This window comes from Anser anser, assembly GCF_964211835.1.
Source record: "Anser anser genome assembly, chromosome: 21".
In the NCBI taxonomy this organism is placed as follows: domain Eukaryota; kingdom Metazoa; phylum Chordata; class Aves; order Anseriformes; family Anatidae; genus Anser; species Anser anser.
Window position 1 is genome coordinate 6,924,470 of NC_139742.1, and position 19,936 is coordinate 6,944,405.

General features: G+C 48.3%; 1 protein-coding gene across 4 annotated transcripts; it reads left to right on the forward strand.

The window, feature by feature from the left end:
* Nucleotides 1-119: 119 nt before the first annotated feature.
* Nucleotides 120-17,761, forward strand: MIGA2 (mitoguardin 2). 4 transcript variants are annotated; one of them, XM_083807924.1, is made up of 16 exons: nt 120-268; nt 1,772-2,011; nt 2,630-2,840; nt 3,959-4,071; nt 6,236-6,350; nt 6,862-7,001; nt 8,220-8,337; nt 8,486-8,604; nt 9,199-9,314; nt 9,746-9,818; nt 10,172-10,258; nt 10,899-10,997; nt 11,496-11,630; nt 12,340-12,393; nt 13,135-13,251; nt 13,886-17,761. In XM_083807924.1, exons 2-16 carry the CDS (start codon nt 1,916-1,918, stop codon nt 14,084-14,086), a joined length of 1,794 nt encoding a protein of 597 aa, XP_083664050.1. In that variant the 5' UTR covers nt 120-268; nt 1,772-1,915; the 3' UTR covers nt 14,087-17,761. The 4 variants fall into 4 exon arrangements, with proteins under 4 accessions (XP_083664050.1, XP_083664049.1, XP_083664052.1 ...); XM_083807923.1 differs by having other exon boundaries at nt 2,645-2,840; XM_083807926.1 differs by having other exon boundaries at nt 121-268; nt 8,504-8,604.
* The last annotated feature ends 2,175 nt before the right edge of the window (nt 17,762-19,936 follow it).

Below are 19,936 nucleotides of genomic sequence, written 5' to 3' on the forward strand. Positions count from 1 at the left end.
CCTCGCCCCGCCCTCCGCTCGCCGCCGCAGCCTCCGGCCGGGTTTAAGGGAAGCGTTCCGATTGGTGCGCCGGTGGGCCGGGCGGCGCTCCGATTGGCTGAGGTGGGGGTGAGGGGGCGGGGTTTCGCCCTGAGGGCAGGGTAGGCTGCGGCGCGGGGGAAGGAGACGCTGCCCTTCCGCGGCCATGGCGCGCGGCGGCGGGGAGAACAGGGCGCGCAGGGGGGCAGCGCGCGCGCGGCCACCCCCCCCTCCCCCCCCCCCCCCTGCGGTGAGTGGTGCGGGCCGGGCGGGCGGGGGTTGGGCAGCGCGGGCGGTACCACTGCGCTGCGGGGGGGGGGAAGAGGGGAAAGGGGTATGGGGTATGGGGGTGTGCATGGGGTAAGGGGTTGGTGCGGGGGGTTTAAGGGGGTTTAAAGGGGTCGGTGCAGGGTTTTAGGGGGCTGCTGCAGGGGTGCAGGGGCTTTAAAGGGGTTTAAGGGGGTTTAAAGGGGTTGGTGCAGGGTTTTACGGGGCTGCTGCAGGGGTGCAGGGGGTTTAAGGGGGTTTAAAGGTGTTGGTGCAGGGGGTAAGGGGGCTGCTGTAGGGGTGCAGGGTTTTAGGGGGCTGCTGCAGGGGTTCAGGCAGCTCGGGGAGCCCTGCTTGCAGAGCCCCAGCTCGATGCGGTGCTGCTATGGGGCATCCCATGGGGATCCCCTAGCCTCATGGGGTGTAGGGCACTGCTCAATGGTTCCATGTCCCCATGGGGTGCCAGCGCCGCCTTGGCCCGAGAGGCTGTGCTGTCCTTGGGGGTGATTCCCTTGGCATCTGGCTGCGTGCTCTCCCAGCCGCTCAAGGATAGGAAGCCCCAGGGCTGATGCTGTCCCCAAAATTTCTCGCGCTTTGCTCACCTCTAGCCAAAACGCTGCGTTTAACCTTGTTCTGCGAGCTCGGCGCACGTGGCCGCTCCCTGCGGGTGCCTGCTGCTTTGAGACCGCTGCCAAACGGGGCTCCCGAGCGGGGCTGTGCCACCCCGGGGGCTGTGGGGTGCGAGGTTGCTGTGAGTGATGCGCTCAGGTAGACGCAGGGAGCTCTCACGTGGCTTTGGACCGCGGGATGGGTTCGTTGTGTCGGTGTGTGAAGACACCAGAGCCCCGCGGGCTGGAGCACGGCCCTACATGGCTAAGGGCAGCGTCTCCGTGTTGCAGCAGAGGCAGCTCGCTGTAAAGGCTGGGTGAGCAGGCCCGAAGTGTTTATAACTTTGTGGCGTTTAAAAGACACCTCCCGCGTTGCAGCGCGTTCTTTTGTAGCTCTGTCCTTGACAAGAAGCATGTCCCTGCTTCCCAGCGCCCAGCAGAGCGCTGTGTAAACTCCGGCAGCTTTGAAGCCGCTTGGGGGAGCAGCCTTTGGTTGGGAGTTCTTGAGCAGAGCTTTGACGCGGCCACAGGAATTGAGGGACAGCAGAGTTTTATCTATTTATATATTTTTGTATGGGGACTGACAAAAAGTCCCTCCAACCATGTGCAGCCAATTCTGTGGCACGTGGAAATCTCTGGCACGGTTGCAGCTATTGAGTGCAAGGATGGCGCTGCTGCTTTAGAGTAGTTTGGGAATCTGCCCCTGTGCTTAGGAGAAGCAAAAGTTGCTGCTGTTGGTGAGGAGGTGCTTTAAATCTCCTGGCTGTAGCAGCGTTGCTGCTCTGAGTGAGCTGGTGTTGTTTGTGAAGTTCAGTACAAGGAGGGGCAGGTTGTGCGTGCCTTCGCTCACCTTATTTTTTTTTTTCCTCTTTCTTCAGGAGGATTGCTGCATGAAGGCTGACCTCAGGACTCTGAGCCCGATGTCGGAGGAAAGCTGCATTTCCCTGTGAGCGGCTCACGCAGCATCCAGAAGTACCCTTCCCACCTGTGGCTCCCGGAGGTGCTGAGGTCCTCGCTCAGCCATGGCATTTAGAAGGACCGAGGGAATGTCCATCATCCAGGCCTTGGCAATGACCGTGGCAGAGATCCCTGTGTTTGTTTACACGACGTTTGGGCAGGTACAGCGAGCAGAAGAGGCTTTCCTGGGTGGTTCCTTGGGTTTTCTCTTTGAGGGTTGTCTGCAGAGAAAGAAGAACCTGCGTTAGTTGAGTCTTTGCAGAGGCACGGTGGGGTGGTGCTGGGGGAACGTGGCAGCTTGTAAGAGTTGCACAGAGGCCAGGGTAGTGGGGATGGATGTGGAGTAGGGAGAGAAGGGCTTCCAACATCCCTCTGTGACCTTGCCCTTTTTCAAAGGCACTAAAAAAATCTAGTTATCGTTAAAGATTATTAATATATTTCCTGCTTGTATTAATGCAACGCCTAGAGCAATAAAGCTCAGCTACACATGAGAGTTTTGGGGCTCAACTTGGGTTATCTCACATCTCATCTGCTGTGGGTTGCATGCAAATCTTGCAGCGTGCTTTGGTGATGAGAACCAAGTTCTCCAGGTTTGATCCATGCTGTGCAGCTTCCCTGCTGTTAGGTTGTGTAGCAGATAATGAGAGGGGTTCTGGGGCTGGGAGGGGGAATGCCAAGATACGTTTTGGGCACCTTATTTTTAACAACTGCTTAAAAGGAAAAAAGGGTGGCGGAATTGGTTTTTCATTGTTGCTCTTTCATATCTTTTGTGTTTAAAGTCTGTCTTCTCTCAGCTGCGGCTCTCCCCAGGCCTACGTAAGGTGCTGTTTGCTACAGCTCTCGGGACGGTTGCCTTGGCTCTTGCAGCTCATCAGCTGAAGCGGCGTCGGCGTCGAAAGAAGCAGATTGCTCCAGACAAGTGTGGCTTTAAGCCTGGAGGCATCACAGTGCCCATCCTGCCAACAAGAAGGGTCTCTTCCGTGAAGAAAGGTTGGTCTTGTAAAAAGGGAGAGTCCCCCAAACCCTGTAGTGAGGCAGCAAAGAGAACATTGCTAAAATAGCATCCAAAGAAAGAGGGAGTAAAGGTGGCGATAGGACCAGGGGACATTCCTGGCAAGTGGGTGGGGGGGGAAAGCAAAACAATTTGTGCAGTGCGTTGATGTGGAGTGGGATTACAGACCTGCAGCACCGTGCTGTGGGCACGGGGTTACAGGAGGAACGGGAGAGACCCTGAGCTCAAAGCCCGTGTGTGTGGGGAAGCGACCCTGAGGTTTTCCCCAAGGTTTGTAGCTCCCATCCCCCTGCCCCAGAAGGACTGTGGAGCTGTTTCGCCACGCTTCCCTGATGATAACGGCCTGGGGCACACTGTGACCTGGCTGTGTATTGGTTGTGGAGGTGCCAGCGTGATGCCTGGCCCGTGGGTGCTGCGTGCAGCCGCCTCTGCCAGGGTGGAGGGGAGGTGGCCTTGGCCAGGCTGGGGAGTTGGGAGTGTCCTTCCCATGCTGCCGGGGCTCCTGGACCTTGGGCAGCTTCACCTGCTTGTATTGATTTTGGGGTATGACTGGCCCAGCTCCTCGGCAGAGCACTGTGGGAATGAAGCGTTTGCGTTGTAAAACATCAAAATCGGTATGTGTGCTTCGTAATGACCACGGGAGCACTGCTGTCTGCTGGCAGCTGCTGCGTCCGTGCTCTGCCCAGCCTGGGGGGAGCTGGAGGAGTTTCTCCTTGCTGCTTTCCGTTTGTGCTCCCCTCCTGCCACCCAAGGCGGTGAATAAATATTCAATCCTCAGCCTCAAGCCCCCACTGATAGCAGATTTTTAATGTCTCAGAGCAAAATAGAGCACATAGGAGATCTATTACTCGTTCCTAGGTATCGGATGCTGCTTTGCCTAGCTGCAGTCACGCTTCACAGGGTGCTGGTCCCCTCCCTAATTCACAGGTGCAGTGAAACTGTTCTGCTTTGTACCAGGTTTTCCCATGACTGCTGAAGTTTGCAGGGACCTCACAACCAACAGTGCTTGCTGGGACAGGGGAGCGTGTCTCCATCTTCTGCAGTCACAGGCCAGCACATCTAAAACCCTGTTTTTGTGTGACCTTCCCAACTGCAGGGTACTCCAGCAAGAGAGTCCAGAGTCCCGGCAGCAAGAGCAATGACACGCTCAGCGGGATATCGTCCATCGAGCCCAGCAAACATTCCAGTTCCTCCCACAGCCTCGCCTCGGTAAGGGTCTTCTCAGATGGGCTGGGAGATGTGGGCGCACCTCCGTGTAACGAGACCATCAGGTTCTTGGGCTTGTGCTGGCTGAGGGACGATGCCAAAACCTTTGGAGCAGACGAGGTTCAGTGTAATTGGAGGACAGGCTCTGATAGAACTGAACAGCGACGGTCTGGAGTTGTCTGGGGCAGGCGTGCACCTGAAATCAGAGCAGCATCTTCCTGTGGCCAGGAGCACCCTAGGGTCTATCCCGTGTCTTCGGCCACTGAGGGGTCGCAGGAGGGACTTGTGTGGGACGTGGCTGTGATTCCTTGGGGCTCTCTGCCCCTCTGTGGTGGAGATTTGGGTGGTCGAGCAGCTCTTGTGCCAGTGCAGCCCTCCTGCCTCCGTACAGGCTGCTCACAGGTTGGTTGGTTCTTAAAACCAAGTGGACTACCAAAACCAGGTAGCTCTGCTAATGAAACAGTGCAGGGTGAGAACACAGCTTAGCAGTTTTACCGCCTCCCAAGAACAGCCTATAAATACAGGTAATTCAGGCTTTACCAAGCAGAAGCCGTCGCTGCTCATATCCACTTTTCTTCAGAGACCAGAGGCGGAAGCGCCGGGGAGTGTTCGTGCCTTCAAGGCCTGTTTTACATCCCCATTGCTCAAAGCCTCGCACACTCCTGCTGGAACAGCAGCTTCCTACACCACAACGTCCCACAAAACCCCTCTTGGTGTCTAGTTAGCGATGCTGGGGCAGGAGGGGGAAAAATTCCCCCTTTGAAGGCAGCTGTCGGTCAGCCAACCCGTGCACTATGCAGGCATCGCTTTATTTTAGCGTGCTGTGACGATTCAAGCAGCAGAAAAGTTGCCAAAAACCGGTGCTGGCCGAAGTGTGTCTCCAGCAGGAGGCAGTGCCGACACGGCGCTGGGCGTGCAGCCTGCCCCAGTATTCCCCTGGGGTAACTGGCTGCGATGGGACGTGTTGTCTGGGTGCAGACCGCGCTGTGTCCATTCCTGGCCTCCTCCCCTTCAGGGACTCGCATCCATTCACTTTCCCAGACCACTGTGGGAAAGGAGAAGCCGCAGGGTTTGTGCTGCTGAAGGCTGGTGCACTTGAGATAAACTACCTACATTCCTTTTTCCGCTGCTGGTGCATGGGTGATCATATCCATGCAGAGAAATCCGTTTCCTGTACCCCCTTTATTGCGTGGCAAGGAGCTTCTGACACATTGTCCTCATTGCTTTTATTTTACTTGATGGGAAAACGGCACATCCTTCATCCTTCACGCAGCTGCAGGTTCTCCGTGCTGCCCTGTCTGGCTTCCCGAGCGTTGTCATCTAGTAAATAAGTCAGCAGCAGCGAGTTACTGATTTGCAGGCCTGGATCTCAGCGTGATTTATTGCCATGCCACAGAGATGAATTGATGGAGGCAGGGCAAGAGCTCATCCACCAGCCACTTACTGTAGCATTTTCTCTAGCATCAGGCTCCCATTTGGGCATCTTTCTCAAAGCTGTGTGAAAAACACTATGAAAACACCGGTCACTGGCAGTACCCGAGCCCGGCACTTTATTGTGTCAGACCTGAGAAGACATTCATGCACTAGGGCGAAATTTGAGAAAGCTGGCCGTTTGCATTGTGGATCTTGGTGTTCAGCCCTCGCACAAGAAGGTTTGGTTACAAGGAAAGCTGGAATTTCCCTTGGCCAAAGTCCTCCGCTGTATTTTTGCTGATAAACTGCTCCTTTTTCTTTTTTTTTTTTTTCGTGGTTGCTACCCCAGCTTCCAATGTGCTTTTGTGCAGAAAGCTGGGGCTGACATGCCAGTTGCACCAAAACCCTTGTGCTGTTGTAGTGGTGCTTTGGAGCTTTCTCAGGCTGTCGCCTCCATCAGTGCTGTCCTACTTGTGCTCCCAGTTGCACGCCTCGCCGTTTCCTAAGGAAGCTTTGCTGTAAATTGGTGGGGAAGGTGTTTCCCACGACTTTTTGTCATGGTGCTGGGTGGGGAAGGGCAGGACTTCTCACCTCTCCTCTCAGCACCTTGCAGCTCTGGGCAGTGTGGTGTGAACCTAAGCAGGAGGTGGGTGGTAACTGCTGATAACTTCCCCTTCTGAGGCAAGGGGCTTAACCTCTCCAAGGCAATCAGCATTTCAACAGGCATTTGTTGCTTTCTGCTCCCTTCCTGCAGATGGTAGCAGTGAACTCTTCGAGTCCAACACCAGCAGCAGCAGGGACGTGGGAGGCCCAGGCAATGGGGGATGGAGCTGGGGGTGATTCCAGCGCAGAGAGCCTCTACGTGCAAGGTAAATGAGCACAAGGGGAACATCACCAGGTCGGGGTTGTCCCTGCGAGAACAAATACACAGCGTGAAGTTACACAGAGCATCACCAGCATCATGTGGCTGCACCTTTGTGCTCTAATAGGCAGCTCTCTTCCGTCCTCTACTTGAACTCAGTCACTTGGTAGTTACAAAATCCCACCTTCACATAAAGAAACTTTTCTTTTTTTCTCAGCGAACAATTTACTGCCAAAATACTACTCGTTGAGCATCAGGTTCATCTCGTGTGGAGAACAGCATTTTGAAAATAACATGAAAATAACACAATATTTTAATCGGTTTGGGGATGTTCTTTTGAACCTCTATTCCAAATAAAACCGTATTTTAAAGGGAAAGAAATAGGATGCACGTATCCTTTCTCATCAGCTGGGGAGAAGATTCCCGCTTTACTGGGTTATCTGAGCGAGCAGACTCAATGTATGGCTTTGTTCCTACACGGCCCGAGGATCTCACAGCTTGTTTGGTTGCATTGCCAGGCATGGAGCTGTTCGAGGAGGCCCTGCAGAAGTGGGAGCAGGCGCTGACCATCCGTCAGCGGGACAGTGCTAGCACTAGCACCCCTGTGCCCTGGGACAGCAGGAAGCACCAAGACACCCTGTCTGAGAGCATCCCAGAGGTAGGTCCCCACGTTTCCCTTTTGTGTTTGGCAGCTGGGGAACACGCTGAAAGGCCAGCCAGGCTGCTAGGAGGAGTCATTGCAGGACGGTGGAAGAAGAGCAAATCGAGGGCAGAGCTGGGTTAGACGATGTTTAAGAGCTGTCTATATTTTTGGCTTCCTTATGTAGCGTGGGTGGGCGAATTAATTTTTCTTTTTTTTTCTTTCTAATAAGTCTCTCCCCCTCATTCTTCAGCTTTCTGCCCACCTTCCAGATCATGTCAGTCACTGTCATGCAAGTTCTTGAGCAGTAGAGATTGCAGGAGGAAAAGGCTACGACAAACACAGCACCTGAGAGGAAGGAAGAAATAGCTTTTTGCCTGGCACCGTTGTGTCTAATTCTTTAATGTGCTGAAAGTGGAAATCTTGGTAGTCATTAGGATTTCCTAGGGAGCTGAGTAGAAGCAGGACCAGCTGCCTGTGTTAATGACTAAAGCCAAGTGGTAACTTGGTAGGAGCTAAGAATGTTCCTAGGCCTTGGTGTAGTACATGTATGGCCTTTTGTGGTGGATAAATTATCCAAATCAAATCTGGATTCTCTCCTTGCTGTCTCTTCTTGAACTGTCCTGTAGTGTTTCTACAACTGACTTAAACAGTTGATTCATTATCAAAATAGATTTTGTGCTTCTTGTTAATGCTTCTATCTACTGGGTGAGATACTCATGCAGACACAGGGGCATGAAGGCAAGATGCTGTGTAAGTCTTATTTTTCTCCCCCTTTTTGTCTATCCACTCATGCTTACAGCAAACTTTGCTTATGCCCAGCACCTTAACCCAAGGACTCTTACTCTGTTATCCAGTTCTGGATACTCTGCTGTATTCAACACAGGTTTTCTGATGTGATTGCCTCTTGAAATTAGGCTAAAGTCACAAGTCAGGAGAATTAAGTGATCTATAAAAACACCTGTTTTTCTGGATGGCAGGTTAAAGTTCTTTCCTCCACTTGTTTTTATCAGGAAAATGAAATTGTGAAGCTAAAAATGCCGGAGGGTTTGAATAGGCTGTATAGAAGCTTTCCTTCCCTTGCATTATTAGCTGTATCTTAGGATTAAGTTCTCTTTCATCATTTAATCTGCGAACTGTAAATCCTATTTGACTGAAAATTTCCTCCCGTGTTTGTGCTGTCAGTCTGTTCCTGCCCAGCTGACTAATTAAGTGTGCCATTTATGTATGTTCAAGGAGGAGTCCCAGAAAAGGGAGTTTGCAGAGAAGTTGGAGTCCCTCTTGCACCGAGCCTACCACCTCCAGGAAGAGTTTGGGTCTTCGCTTCCATCGGACAGCATGCTGCTGGATCTGGGTGAGCTGGCAGTTTCCTTCCTATGCTTTTGTCTTTTTCCATAAGCCAGGCGATGAAATGGTGACAGCACTTTTTGAGGGGTGGGCAGGCGGAAGAGAAAGCACAGTGGCTAAGAGGACTAGCGGTCTGTAACCTCCAACACATGCAGCTTCTTTCCCACATCCAGAGAAGACCTTAATGCTGCCACTGACGGATGGGTCGTTACGGCTTCGGACGGATGATGAGGACAGCTCCATTTCTGAGGACTCCTTCTTCTCTGCAGCAGAGGTGACTTCAGTTTCAGCTGTGGGTAGCAGACCAGCTGCTTGGAGGGGAGCCACAAAGACAGCAGGGTTAAACATATCTTAGTAGAGGAAGATGATAAAATGTGGAGCTGGGTGGATATTAGGAAAGATTTTTCATGAGGGGCATGGTGCAGCCCTCCCCGGGAAGGTCAGGGGATCTCATTCCTTGGAGGCTTTCAGGGCTTCCCAGAACAAACCACATCTGACCTGATCTAGTGTGGGCAACAGTCCTACTCCAAGTGTGAAGTTGGCCTAGAGATCTCTGGGGGTCCTCTCCAACCAACATTTACATGTCATTTTCCAATCTACCTTAGAAAACATGTCATACTGTTGTATGCCAATACTGTAAATCTAACGTAATGTGGCTTGGTTGTATAATTTTAGGGGTTATTGAGCTGTCAGAGCTGAGGCAGCTTTGAAACTGGTGGGAAAAGAACTATCTTTGCATGAAATAATTGGGACTAACAAAAGTTTCCTGGTTGAAGAACGTAAATCGTGCTTGTGTGCAGCCTCTGGGTATTTGCAGGTATTAGAGATCACTTGTTTTTTTTTCCCATGTCTCTTGCCACCTTTACAGCTCTTTGACTCCCTTCACTTTGAGGAAATACCATTCCATCTCTCAAAGCCAGTGGCGGCATATGAAGAAGCTCTGCAGTTAGTGAAAGAAGGGAAGGTTGCGTGCCGGACGCTGAGGTGAGTGCCATCTGGAGTCGTGGGTCCTGGTGTCACGGCCCCTTTGAGTGTGAACGTATTATTTGCTTTTGAGCAGCCCTATAACCAGAATAACCCTTTGGGGCAGGAAGCTTTTAGTATCTTTCCTGCTTGTTTGGACTTCCCAGGGAACAATCCTTATTTTTTTCTGGACACGTATGGTAAGAAAGGGTAATTATCTCAGGAAATCAGTGATGAGGAGTGTAATTGTTCTTCGTGGCTGGCTTGCACAGTCCTGTGCTCTAACAGCCTTAGCATGGGTGCTGTGGTCCTCCAAGGAGATGCACAAAGGGAATGAAGTTGTTACTTTCTCCTAGGCAGAGACTGGGATATTTTTATAGAGGAGCATTGTTGTTAGGATCATGGATGCCAGGAGAACTGATATTTATGCAGTCCTTCCCCTTTCCTTTTAGGACTGAGCTCCTCGGCTGCTACAGTGACCAGGATTTCCTTGCGAAGCTGCACTGCGTCAGGCAGGCCTTCCAGGTGAGAATGTCTCAGTGAGCGGCTTGAGGCTGGCCTTCCTCGTGGCTCCTGCATTCCCATAGTACATCTTTTCTGGCAGCGTGTTCTCCTGCATTCAAGCAGGAACAAAGTCTTTGCCCCTCTAGAGCAAGTAAAAGCAGAAACAGCCCAAGCTCCCCTTGCTTAACTTTTGTAATCCTGTCTTGATTGATTTCATTTGGAGGGGAAGAGCATCCCCTGGCCCCTGTGCCCAGCTTTGGTGGTGTTTACCTGGCCGCTTTGCTGTTTTAGTTCTGGGAAGTGAAAGTTTGGAAATTTCAGAGCTGCCCAGAAGCTGCTGCTCCCACTTACGGAGCCTTCTGTTCCCTTTGCAGGAGCTGCTGGAGGATGAAAGCAATCAGCTGTTTTTTGGGGAGGTTGGGAAGCAAATGGTGATAGGACTGATGACAAAGGCCGAAAAGGTAGGAAGCTTGACAGTGGCTCAGCTGTGTCTTGTGAACATGGGGACGCTTGTTGCTTCACCCCAACCCACAATTTTCCTAGTGTGTTGAAAGGAGAAAGCTTCATCTGTATGCTGGTGGCCATTGTGAGAAACAAAATGTCTGTTTTTAAGCGTTGTTTAACCAAATTCTCTTGAAAGAGGCTCTCTGCAGCTCCTGAACACAGTTTGACACACATTATAAAGAGAGCAGAGGTTACAGAATGCATCAGAAGAATCAGAATGCACCATCAAGAAATACTGGAAAGGGAAATGATCACGAAACCTTTGCATCAGCTGCATACCCATTCTCAGATCACCAACTTAGCCACTGGTTATCCCCTAAAAAGGGAGTCACTTGCCCAGTGTTAGTCTCTTACTGGACTTGGTTTGTGTATAGGTGTCTCTAACCTCTTCTTTGAAGAGAGAGGAGCAACCTAAGTGTTTTAAGTCACAGCCTGGGGCCCTCTCTGCCTCCCAGAAATAAACCTTCTCTTTCTGCACAAAGCGTATGGGTGTTGCACATGTTGATGTTTGTTAGCTCAAAGTAGTGGTCAGCCTTTGGGGTAACGTGCCTGCAGCTGCTTTACCTTCTGAAGTGTTTTGTTTCTCTGCTCTTCCAGAATCCCAAAGCTTTTCTGGAAAGCTACGAGGAGATGCTGCACTACGCGCTGAAGCCAGAGACCTGGCCCACCACCCAGCAGGAGCTGGAGGGAAGAGGGGTTGGTAAAGGCTTTCTCCCTAAGTTATAGATGAGCTGGAGAGTAACGGCTGTGTAGGAACAGCCCGGGACTGAAAGGACTGCTGAAAACGTGATTATTTTGGAATTGTACATTGTGAAGGAGGGCAAGGGGAAAACTGGCTGGTGGGGTGTTAAACTTCATGGCAAGCTTTCAGCAATGTCAGCACCACTGTGTTTTAAAAAAAAAAAAAAGAAAAACAAAACAATCAAAACCCAAACATCTCTTTCTCGAGGGCCCAAGCTAGTGTCTGTAGCTCTGTAAGGTTTGCTTGCCCTTTTGACTGGACTTTTTCTGGGCTCAGGAATAGCAAGCCTGTTGTTCAGCCCCTCTCTGGGATCAGGCCAGTGAACTGAATGAACCCAGTTCAGTCCTTCTGTGTTGGTGGCAAAATTCAGTTCATTCTGTTTTATTGCTTCAAAGTTGCTTTTTTATTTTTTAAAGCCTGTTTCCTTTACACACTGTTCTGCTCTCTGACAGGTGGTGTGCATGAGCTTCTTTGATATTGTGCTGGACTTTATCCTCATGGATGCTTTTGAGGACCTGGAGAATCCACCCTCCTCCGTGCTGGCCGTGCTGCGCAACCGCTGGCTCTCCGACAGCTTTAAGGAGACGGTGCGTTACCCAGGCACTCCTCGCGCCCACTTTGAGACCACGCTGCCAAAGCTAGAAAAGGGCTGGCTTAGCTGAGCTGCATCTCCTCTTTAGAAATACCACGCTTTCCTGAAGCTCTAAGCAACAGCCTTCTGGTACAAGTAAATTGTTTACAGGAAAGCTTTCCTTCTTTTGAAGGCATCTGGCTGCTTCCGATAAACTCTCTGCAGTGGCTGTTATCAGTGATGATATGGAGATGTTAAAAGATGACAGCGTGTATCTTCATGAATGAGAACGAGAGGATCAAAATGTAGGGAGAAACATGGGTGATGTTTGTCTTGCAGCTGGCCAGTCCTTCTGGGGGTACCTCAGCAGACACTGAGGCTCAAATAGCAGCGCTTTCCTCTAGTCCTGGCCACCAACTGCACGTATAGGACATCAGTTTTGTAGACAGAAGATGGCTGGGAGGCACCTTTCAACAGCTGTCTGCTTACTGTCTGCGTTCTGGGGCATTTGGCAGCTGTGCCAGATCGTATTAGCGATCTTCAGAAACACTTCTGCCTGTCTGGAGTGGACAAATCGGCCTCCAGTTCACACAGATTATTTAACTCACTGTAGAGTTGTTGGCACAAGAGGGCCTGCTTTGATATTTTGATGGGAATGTGTTGGTAAACTGGTTTCTTCTGAAAAGTAATCCCAGCGAGTGATGGTCTCTCTCTGTTAATTGTAGGCCCTAGCAACTGCCTGTTGGTCGGTTCTGAAAGCAAAAAGGAGGCTTCTGATGGTAAGCGAAATGAATTGAAAGGGAAATAACCTAATGCATATGAAGCTGAAAAGCTATCACCTAGATCTTGATGAAATACAAAATAAATCTTAATGGTATAAGAATGAACTGAACTGCGTCCTCTCCGATGCTTTGGAGTGCTGGGGTCCCGCTGTCGTTTCTTTGCTCCAGTGCAATGCCAGTGTTTAACCGTTCTGAGTTTATTCTCAGTCTTCCTTAATGTGAGGATTCAAAAGACAGTGTTCCCTGTCTGGTGTTCCCTCTCCCCACTCAGTACCGTAGGAATGGTCACAGACACCAAGCAACAAGGGACCGCTCTTGAGCTGCAGTTTCCCTGCTGGTGGTGCAGTGAGTGGCTCACGGCTTCCCGGCGCTGACCAGGGACTAGCTTCAAGGAGCGCTCTGGAAGCTGCATTGGTGTTGTCATGCAGAACCTCCATCTTAGGTATTTGCATGCCCTTGCCTGGCTTAGTTTGGAGATCATAAAGTGTTTATAAAAACTGCCTGGTGGCCACCTTCTATTTATTTTTCTCCTGAAAGAGTAGTTTAGAAACATGAAAATAGAAATCTCCAGTCCTCCTTCGAGGAACCTGAAACATAAATGTACTTCTGCAGGAAGAGATGTTTTAGGCAGCTCTTTAGTTGCTGAAGCATAGCGCTTTTTGGCACAGAAACTGGTGGTTAATATGGAATAAGCTGCTGATTCTGCCTGAGAACTGATTCCTCCCCTCCTTGTGACAGGTACCAGATGGCTTTATCTCTCATTTCTACTCCGTATCGGAGCATGTCAGTCCTGTTCTAGCCTTTGGTTTTCTGGGGCCCAAGCAGCAGCTCTCTGAAGTCTGTGGTTTCTTCAAGGTAAGGTGGCTTTTCTGTACCTGGTCTGTGTGGGAGTCCTGCAGGCTCTTGGCTTCAAGCTACAGCTGTGTGCTTTTGATGGCTGGCTTTGACTGACGTGGTATTAAGAAACTTGGCTCGGTATAAAAGCCTTCTAAAAAAACGACTGGTTTTTGAGATGCAGATCACTGAATTCAGATTGATAGAATTCCCAGTGTGGTTTACCATGACTGATAGCAAGAAAATGTGTGATGAGATCAATTTTATATAAATTGATAAATTAGTATTGGAAGAGATTAAGGGTGCATATGCATATGTTGAGAGAATACATTGTCCAAGTACATGGTATCATAAGGGTTACATACTTGGTCTTAAAGCCCATGGATAAAATCATCAGAGGTGGATGCTGCATTCATTAAATGTTTGCATGGATATTGCCATGGACATCAGCATTCAGAATTTCAGGAGCTCTGCTGTCCTGTTTCAGAGGCAGGAGGGGAGTTAGCCACAAAGGTAATACCCAGCCTGAGGTCTGCTTGGATGCAGACACACAAAATTCCTCCTGGGGCTCTCTGCTTGCTGCCATCCAGGCAGGTGGTACTGGCAGGTGTGAGAGAAGCTCTCCTTACTGTAAGCCTTCCTCTTCTCTTTGCAGCACCAGATAGTGCAATATCTGAAGGACATGTTTGATTTCGACAACGTGAGGTACACAACGGTGCAGCTGCTGGCAGAAGACATCCTGCAGCTGTCGCGGCGACGCAGTGAGATCCTCTTGGGATATCTGGGCACCGAGAGCTCCCCTGAGATGAACGGCACCCTTCCTGGTGAAAACGAGCCACTGAAGGAGCTCATCTGATGTCAGTCAGAGGAGGAAAACGGTTTTGTACAAGGACTCTTTTCCTCCCGGAGTTGGATAAAACTACCTGCAATGTTCAGTGGTGGCCACGAGACTATCTCAACACGCAGCAATCTGGTGGGACCTTCGGCTTTTTGTAGGCAGTACTGTTTGCTGGGATGGATCCAGGACCACTTGCCAGCTTCTGGTTTGAATTTCTTCTTTGTTCCGCCCTCCTTTTTATTATTATTTTTAATGTGTCATAACCCACGAACTGTCTGGGCTGAGATTTTTGCCCAAATATCATGAATAGGGCAACATATGTACCTGTGCTGCCTGTGTGTTACCTGGCAGATAGACGATCCCTGATGTTTATGATTGTGTGGGGTGCAGGAACATCACTGGTAAATTCTCCACTTGACCTGTAGCTTCTCAAGGTTTATTCTGCTTTGGGATTTTTATTATAACCATTTCTCTGCTGTATTTCCACTGACATTACTGCTGATTTTACTTTACATATTTTAGCACATGTAATGTGACTAGCAAGGATTTTTTTTCCCAGGGAGGAAGAAATAGTTCTGTAAAGCACTGAAGTAAAACGCAGACTTCTGTAAGCGGTCTGAAGCTCTAAGGAAGTTGGTCTGTTCCCTCTGTGTTGCTGTTCTTCACAGGCCAGGTGACTTGCTCTGTGCTGCGGTCATCTTTCCTTAGGAGACTGCTGAGGTCTACGTTTGCCCTTAAGGCAAGCTAGCAGGAGGAGGGGGAGGATTTGCATCCTGCCTGTGCATGCACAAAGTCTTTAACATCCATCCAAGTGCCTTGCTGTATTTCAGAATTAGTCAGCATCAGTTTTCACTGGGTAGGAGGTGCAGGGTGTGAAGTACACAAGCAGAGGGAACTGGTGTAGAACTGGCGTTCTGTGGTGCTCGTTCCTATTACGCACAAGGCAAGAAGACACGTACAGCTGGATGTGATGTACAAGAGATCGTGTGCAGGTAGCTAGGGAACTGGGATCAAGCTGCTAGAGAGGAAACAACTCTTATTTATTTTGTTTATCCTGAGAAACATAATATAGTTTTGGTTATATAGCAAATGCATGTGTATCTATGTCCTCGTAGTGCTGAGATGGGCTCTTCTCACATGATGTGATGCTGACAGCACAGCTGGCTCCTGAAGTCTGCCTGCTTTGGATCGTGTGCTGAATTGGATACCAGCAGCATTCGAGTATGCTGGACTTGGAAGTCCTGGCTTTTGTGCAACGCTTGCAGAGATTTTCTGAGTCCTCTGTGATTGTAATGCCACAGAGGCTGCACCCTGGGCCTTCCTGTCCTTTCTCCTGTTTTAGTCCACGCGAGGCTCCAAATCCCAGGCTCAGAATGAGGAGGTATTCAGGAGGAAGAAAATGGGGACTTTGACAACAACATGGGCTTTGCTGGTTTTCTCCAGATTGATTGGTTATCCCTTGTGCTGTCCCAGATAAAAAGCACAAATCTTATCTAGCCATATTTTTGTCCGGGGAAAAAAAACTGGAGTTTCCACAGGAGCGGAAAATCAGTGCATGGATTTGAAGAATACAATTTTCTTCTTCCTTCCTCTTCAGATGCCTAATGTGGATTCCGCTGGCAAAAGTGGGAAGGAAGTGAGCAGGGAAAGAGTAAACAAGAGGATGTAAAAGGAGTAAATAATGCTCCTGGGATGCTTGCAAGAGGGCAAGTGCACAGTACATAACATCTGTTCTGTAAGCACATCAGACCAATGTGTCTTATGCTGACGACTACGTTTAATGCAATAAACAAAGACAATGTTGAGGCAGAAGTGAGGAGCAGCTGAGCTGAGTGAGGCTGCATGAAATAAATTGTTATGGGAAGGATTTAAGAGAGCAACTGGAACTAGGAAAGGTCTCTGAGGTGTCTGGCTTCTGGCAGCACATAGTGAGAGAGGAAACAGAGGATGTGTAAGCGTGGCACACCTGTTATATGTAAACTGTGATTTGAAAGTATGCTCAATTCTGGAAGCAAGTTACTTTGCCAAAAGTATTTCATAGTGCTTTGTGCTCTTGTATGGCAGGTTTATTAGGAAGAGAAACTTCAGCAGCTTTGTATAGTGGTTAAAAAGATGCTAAAATGTGAAGATTGATGTAATAAGATGGGTTGTAATTCTAAACAATCAGGGCTGTTCACTTCAGATTTTTAGTGTTGTTTTATGTGTATTTATTCAGTACTTTGGGTGTCTTTAGGCCTCGGTGCTTGGGGCAGCCTGCCCACTTCGTGTATGGCCGAGGATGGTGATGACTGCCTCCGGTCTTTTTGCATCATCACAGGAGAGGACGCTAAAACAGGGTCCTCGTGAAGCAAATACTAACGTGCATTGTAGCTTTTTAAATTAAAACTGTAAATTCCTAATCAATGAAATGGAAGACAGTTGTATTACAGTTTTATTCTTTCCCTCAGCCCTTATTCCACATGGGGTGTACTTCCCTTCCAGTGAAGGTAAAGATGCATGTTCCCCAAGAACATCTGCAGCTTTTTGTAGCCCCTTCCACGCACCGTTACCAACTTGTTCCTGCACAAGCCATGGATGTCTGCTGAGACAAACTGACTTGCTATTTCTTGGGGACAATGTTAAACTTCTCTATGCTGCCCATTCCTGTTTGATTACTGTGCTTTCTCCCTCCCCAGTCCCACTCTAGCTTGAGATGAAAAGCAAAAGAAAGATGCTTTAGCCTCTAGAGGGTACTGTTGAGATCAGCGGGTTCGGAGGAGAGATTCCTGTGCAAGAAGCTCTCTGACCTTAGAGGTATTGGTCTGTCTCCCGCTGCCTTCAGCTCCTTTTGGATGTGAACTCGAGCAGGGGTTTGGGCTGCTCCCACTAATCCCTTCCAGAGCCGTGCTTGGCTGAAAAGGCAACCAACTCATCTGCTTTGCAGGGCAGAGTAAAAGGTTAGGGCTGAGCAAGTGTTTTCCCTCCAGCTTAGTGTCAGGGGACACTAGAAAATCTTTTTTTCCTCACATATTGTGCTTAACAAAGGAACTACTTCAGTATTAGCAGCAGATGAGATGTATTTGGATAGATCTCAAGAGATATTTGCCACTTTCATAATGAACCCTTATTCTCAAGGGGTTAAATCATGCTGGGCTGACACTTGAGAGATTTTAACATTGATGGGGATTTGAAATGGCTTACCAGCTATGAAATAAAACCCTTCACTAGTTTCTGATGCTTAAACAGAACTTCAAATATGCATGACTTTCATTTTGATGTGGAGGTTGCTGTAACAAGCTTCACTAGTGGTTAAAGTACATACTCAGTACTTCAGTATGTATGCAGAGACTATACCACATGGCTCCAGGAGGGTCTCTATAATCTTTAAAGCCAAAATATATTAATAAAAAAAATATGAGGAAAAGTCTGCCTTCTTGTATCTACAAGACCAGCGTGGCTGTGAAAAGCATGACTTGTGCTGTCTTATACAAGGATGTGGGAAAGCAGAATTTTATTTACCCCTCTTCGGTTGAACATTCCTCTGCCATATCAAACTAATGAATGTAAACTTGTGCCTATTTTTTTTCTTGATTTCCTAAGGGTGTACAAATCTATTTGTGTTTTGCTTCTTTCTTCATCTTTGCAGCTATTTCTTTTAATACCTCTAATCTTAGGATGTGGGCATTACAAGCAAAATAAAACTTTCCTTCACGACCATGGGTTTTGTTTTTAAACTTTCTGGTGAAACGTGTTAGCAACTTGGTATTTGGTTTCTAATATAGGTTACAGTTGTGGTGACGCCTCTCATGCTAGAGTGATGGTATAAAGAAGGTTCCTTTGTCCTAGACTCAAAATTCTAAACTTACAGCAAGTAAATTTTACGGTTTTTTTATTTTTTTGTATGGGGTCTTCCTGGTTCTACAGCAGACAAGTCCTGAGATTAAGCAAGCTATAAACAAAACAAGACAACTCATTGTACTTTAAGCAGTGGTTGAAAACTCTGGGGTTTCACTCTTTCATATTTTTTTTTCCCTTGGTGGTTTGACTGTGTTTGGGTGTGGTGTGGGTAGGCTAGCAGGCTGCAATAAAGTGATAACAGAAATCCCAGTAAGGAACAGAATCTATTAAACATTGTCCAAGTTCTTATAGTATAGTTACCAGCCTCCCAGACTATGTGAAATAAACATAGAGTAAAGACTGGGCTGATAGCAGAGATGCTTATCTGCTGAGCAATGCAGGAAACGCATCTTACTCTTCTGAAACAATTACAATATGTAAATACTTTCCTTTTCAAATGATACAGAAACCAGATTAAATCAGATTAAGTTGTTTGCTTCCACAGTGATTAAAATTTCATCCATACGCTTAAAAAAAAAATAAAAAATTAAGCTTCAGTTAGTGTTAATGCAAACCTGTCATGAACTGTGATATATGCAAATAAAATGTTCCTGAATAGGAAAATTTTTGTCTCGTGCCCCACCCAGAACATTAGTTGAAAGAGTTAAAAAGGAGTTTATCTTGGTTTCCATGGTGTCAGACTGTATACTCATTACATCTTCAGAGCAGCTTTCAGCTTTCTTATGCTGAAGGAACAGAGCAAAGGCTGCTCCGTGTATTGACACTTTCTTCTTATGTTCAGGAAGGAGTGGGTGAATATAGCAATGAAGCCCACAATTTTCAGTACTTGTCATGGTACATAGATCAAATGTAATCCACTCTGCCAGCATAACTCTATATTCAACAGCTCAGAAAGGAGGAGACTTATTTAACTTGAATAATGAAAGCAGTAAATCACTCATGCTACCTTATATCGCTCTTCTGAAATGAACTGAACTTCTGCAGTAAATATTTTCTCTTTCCCAATAGAAAGACTTTAATGCTGTTTTCCTTGAAATGCCAAGAAGTGTGTCAATTTTGAAAAGGCTTTTAAGTTAACTGGACATAATTGTAATTACTACCTGAAAACTGGTGTATTATGACCGCAGGAAAAGGTATGCTTTATCAATTCTGTTATCAATTCTGAAATCTTACTTTAAGGTAAATATGTTAAGGGATAGAAATCCTAGTGTGTATGCTATCCTGAGATACAAAAAGCAAACCCCTGTCCCTTACTTTATTACTTCCTGCACAGCTTCTGCATACTTTTTTTTTTTAAACTTGATTTAACTTTGGTGGTTTGCTCTGGAGATATTTGCCTTCTAGGGGCTTTTCTGTGTAATTTTGCTTGTGTACACAGCTTTTGGAGTGCTGCACTTCTCGTGTTCTGCTTTTTGCTCAGGCTCCCTAGGTAAGTATTATTTTCCGCGGTCAAATAGGGAAACGTGTATTTAGATTTGGGCTTCAGAGTGGGTATTTTCAGTAGTCAAAGGGGGGAGGACTGGAAAGAGAAGTATTACCTGAACCAGCTGTTACCGGGCTTCTGCTGGACTTACAGGACAGGCACAGTACCTGCAGCAGCTGTGTTAGGGAGTGAATCTGTGAGGATTTTATTTCATGGTTTAGTTTTGTGCGCGCGTGTTCACACAGGAGCTGCTGCTCGTTTACAGAGCTCTACAGGAGCCGTGGCTCTGACCACCCCCTTTCTTTCCAGCCCCCACCTTTCCAGCAGCGCTTTGCTTTATCCCTTGCCCTCCTGTGAGGACAGAACCGTTACGCTCAGCTACCGCAACACCCCTGTAAAAACGAACCGTTACCTTTTAAAAACTTATCTTTTCCCCACCGTAGAGAGGAGGGCGATTTGTCTCTTATTTGTTGGCTGGTTCCCGGTGGCAGGCGACCCAGGTGAGGCAGCGGCCCCTCACCGTGCCACTGCCAGCCCCAGCCCGCCCTGCCCCGGCCCCTCACGCGGCGGCGGCCATTTTGGTCGCCCCCCGAGCCCCTTCCTCAGCC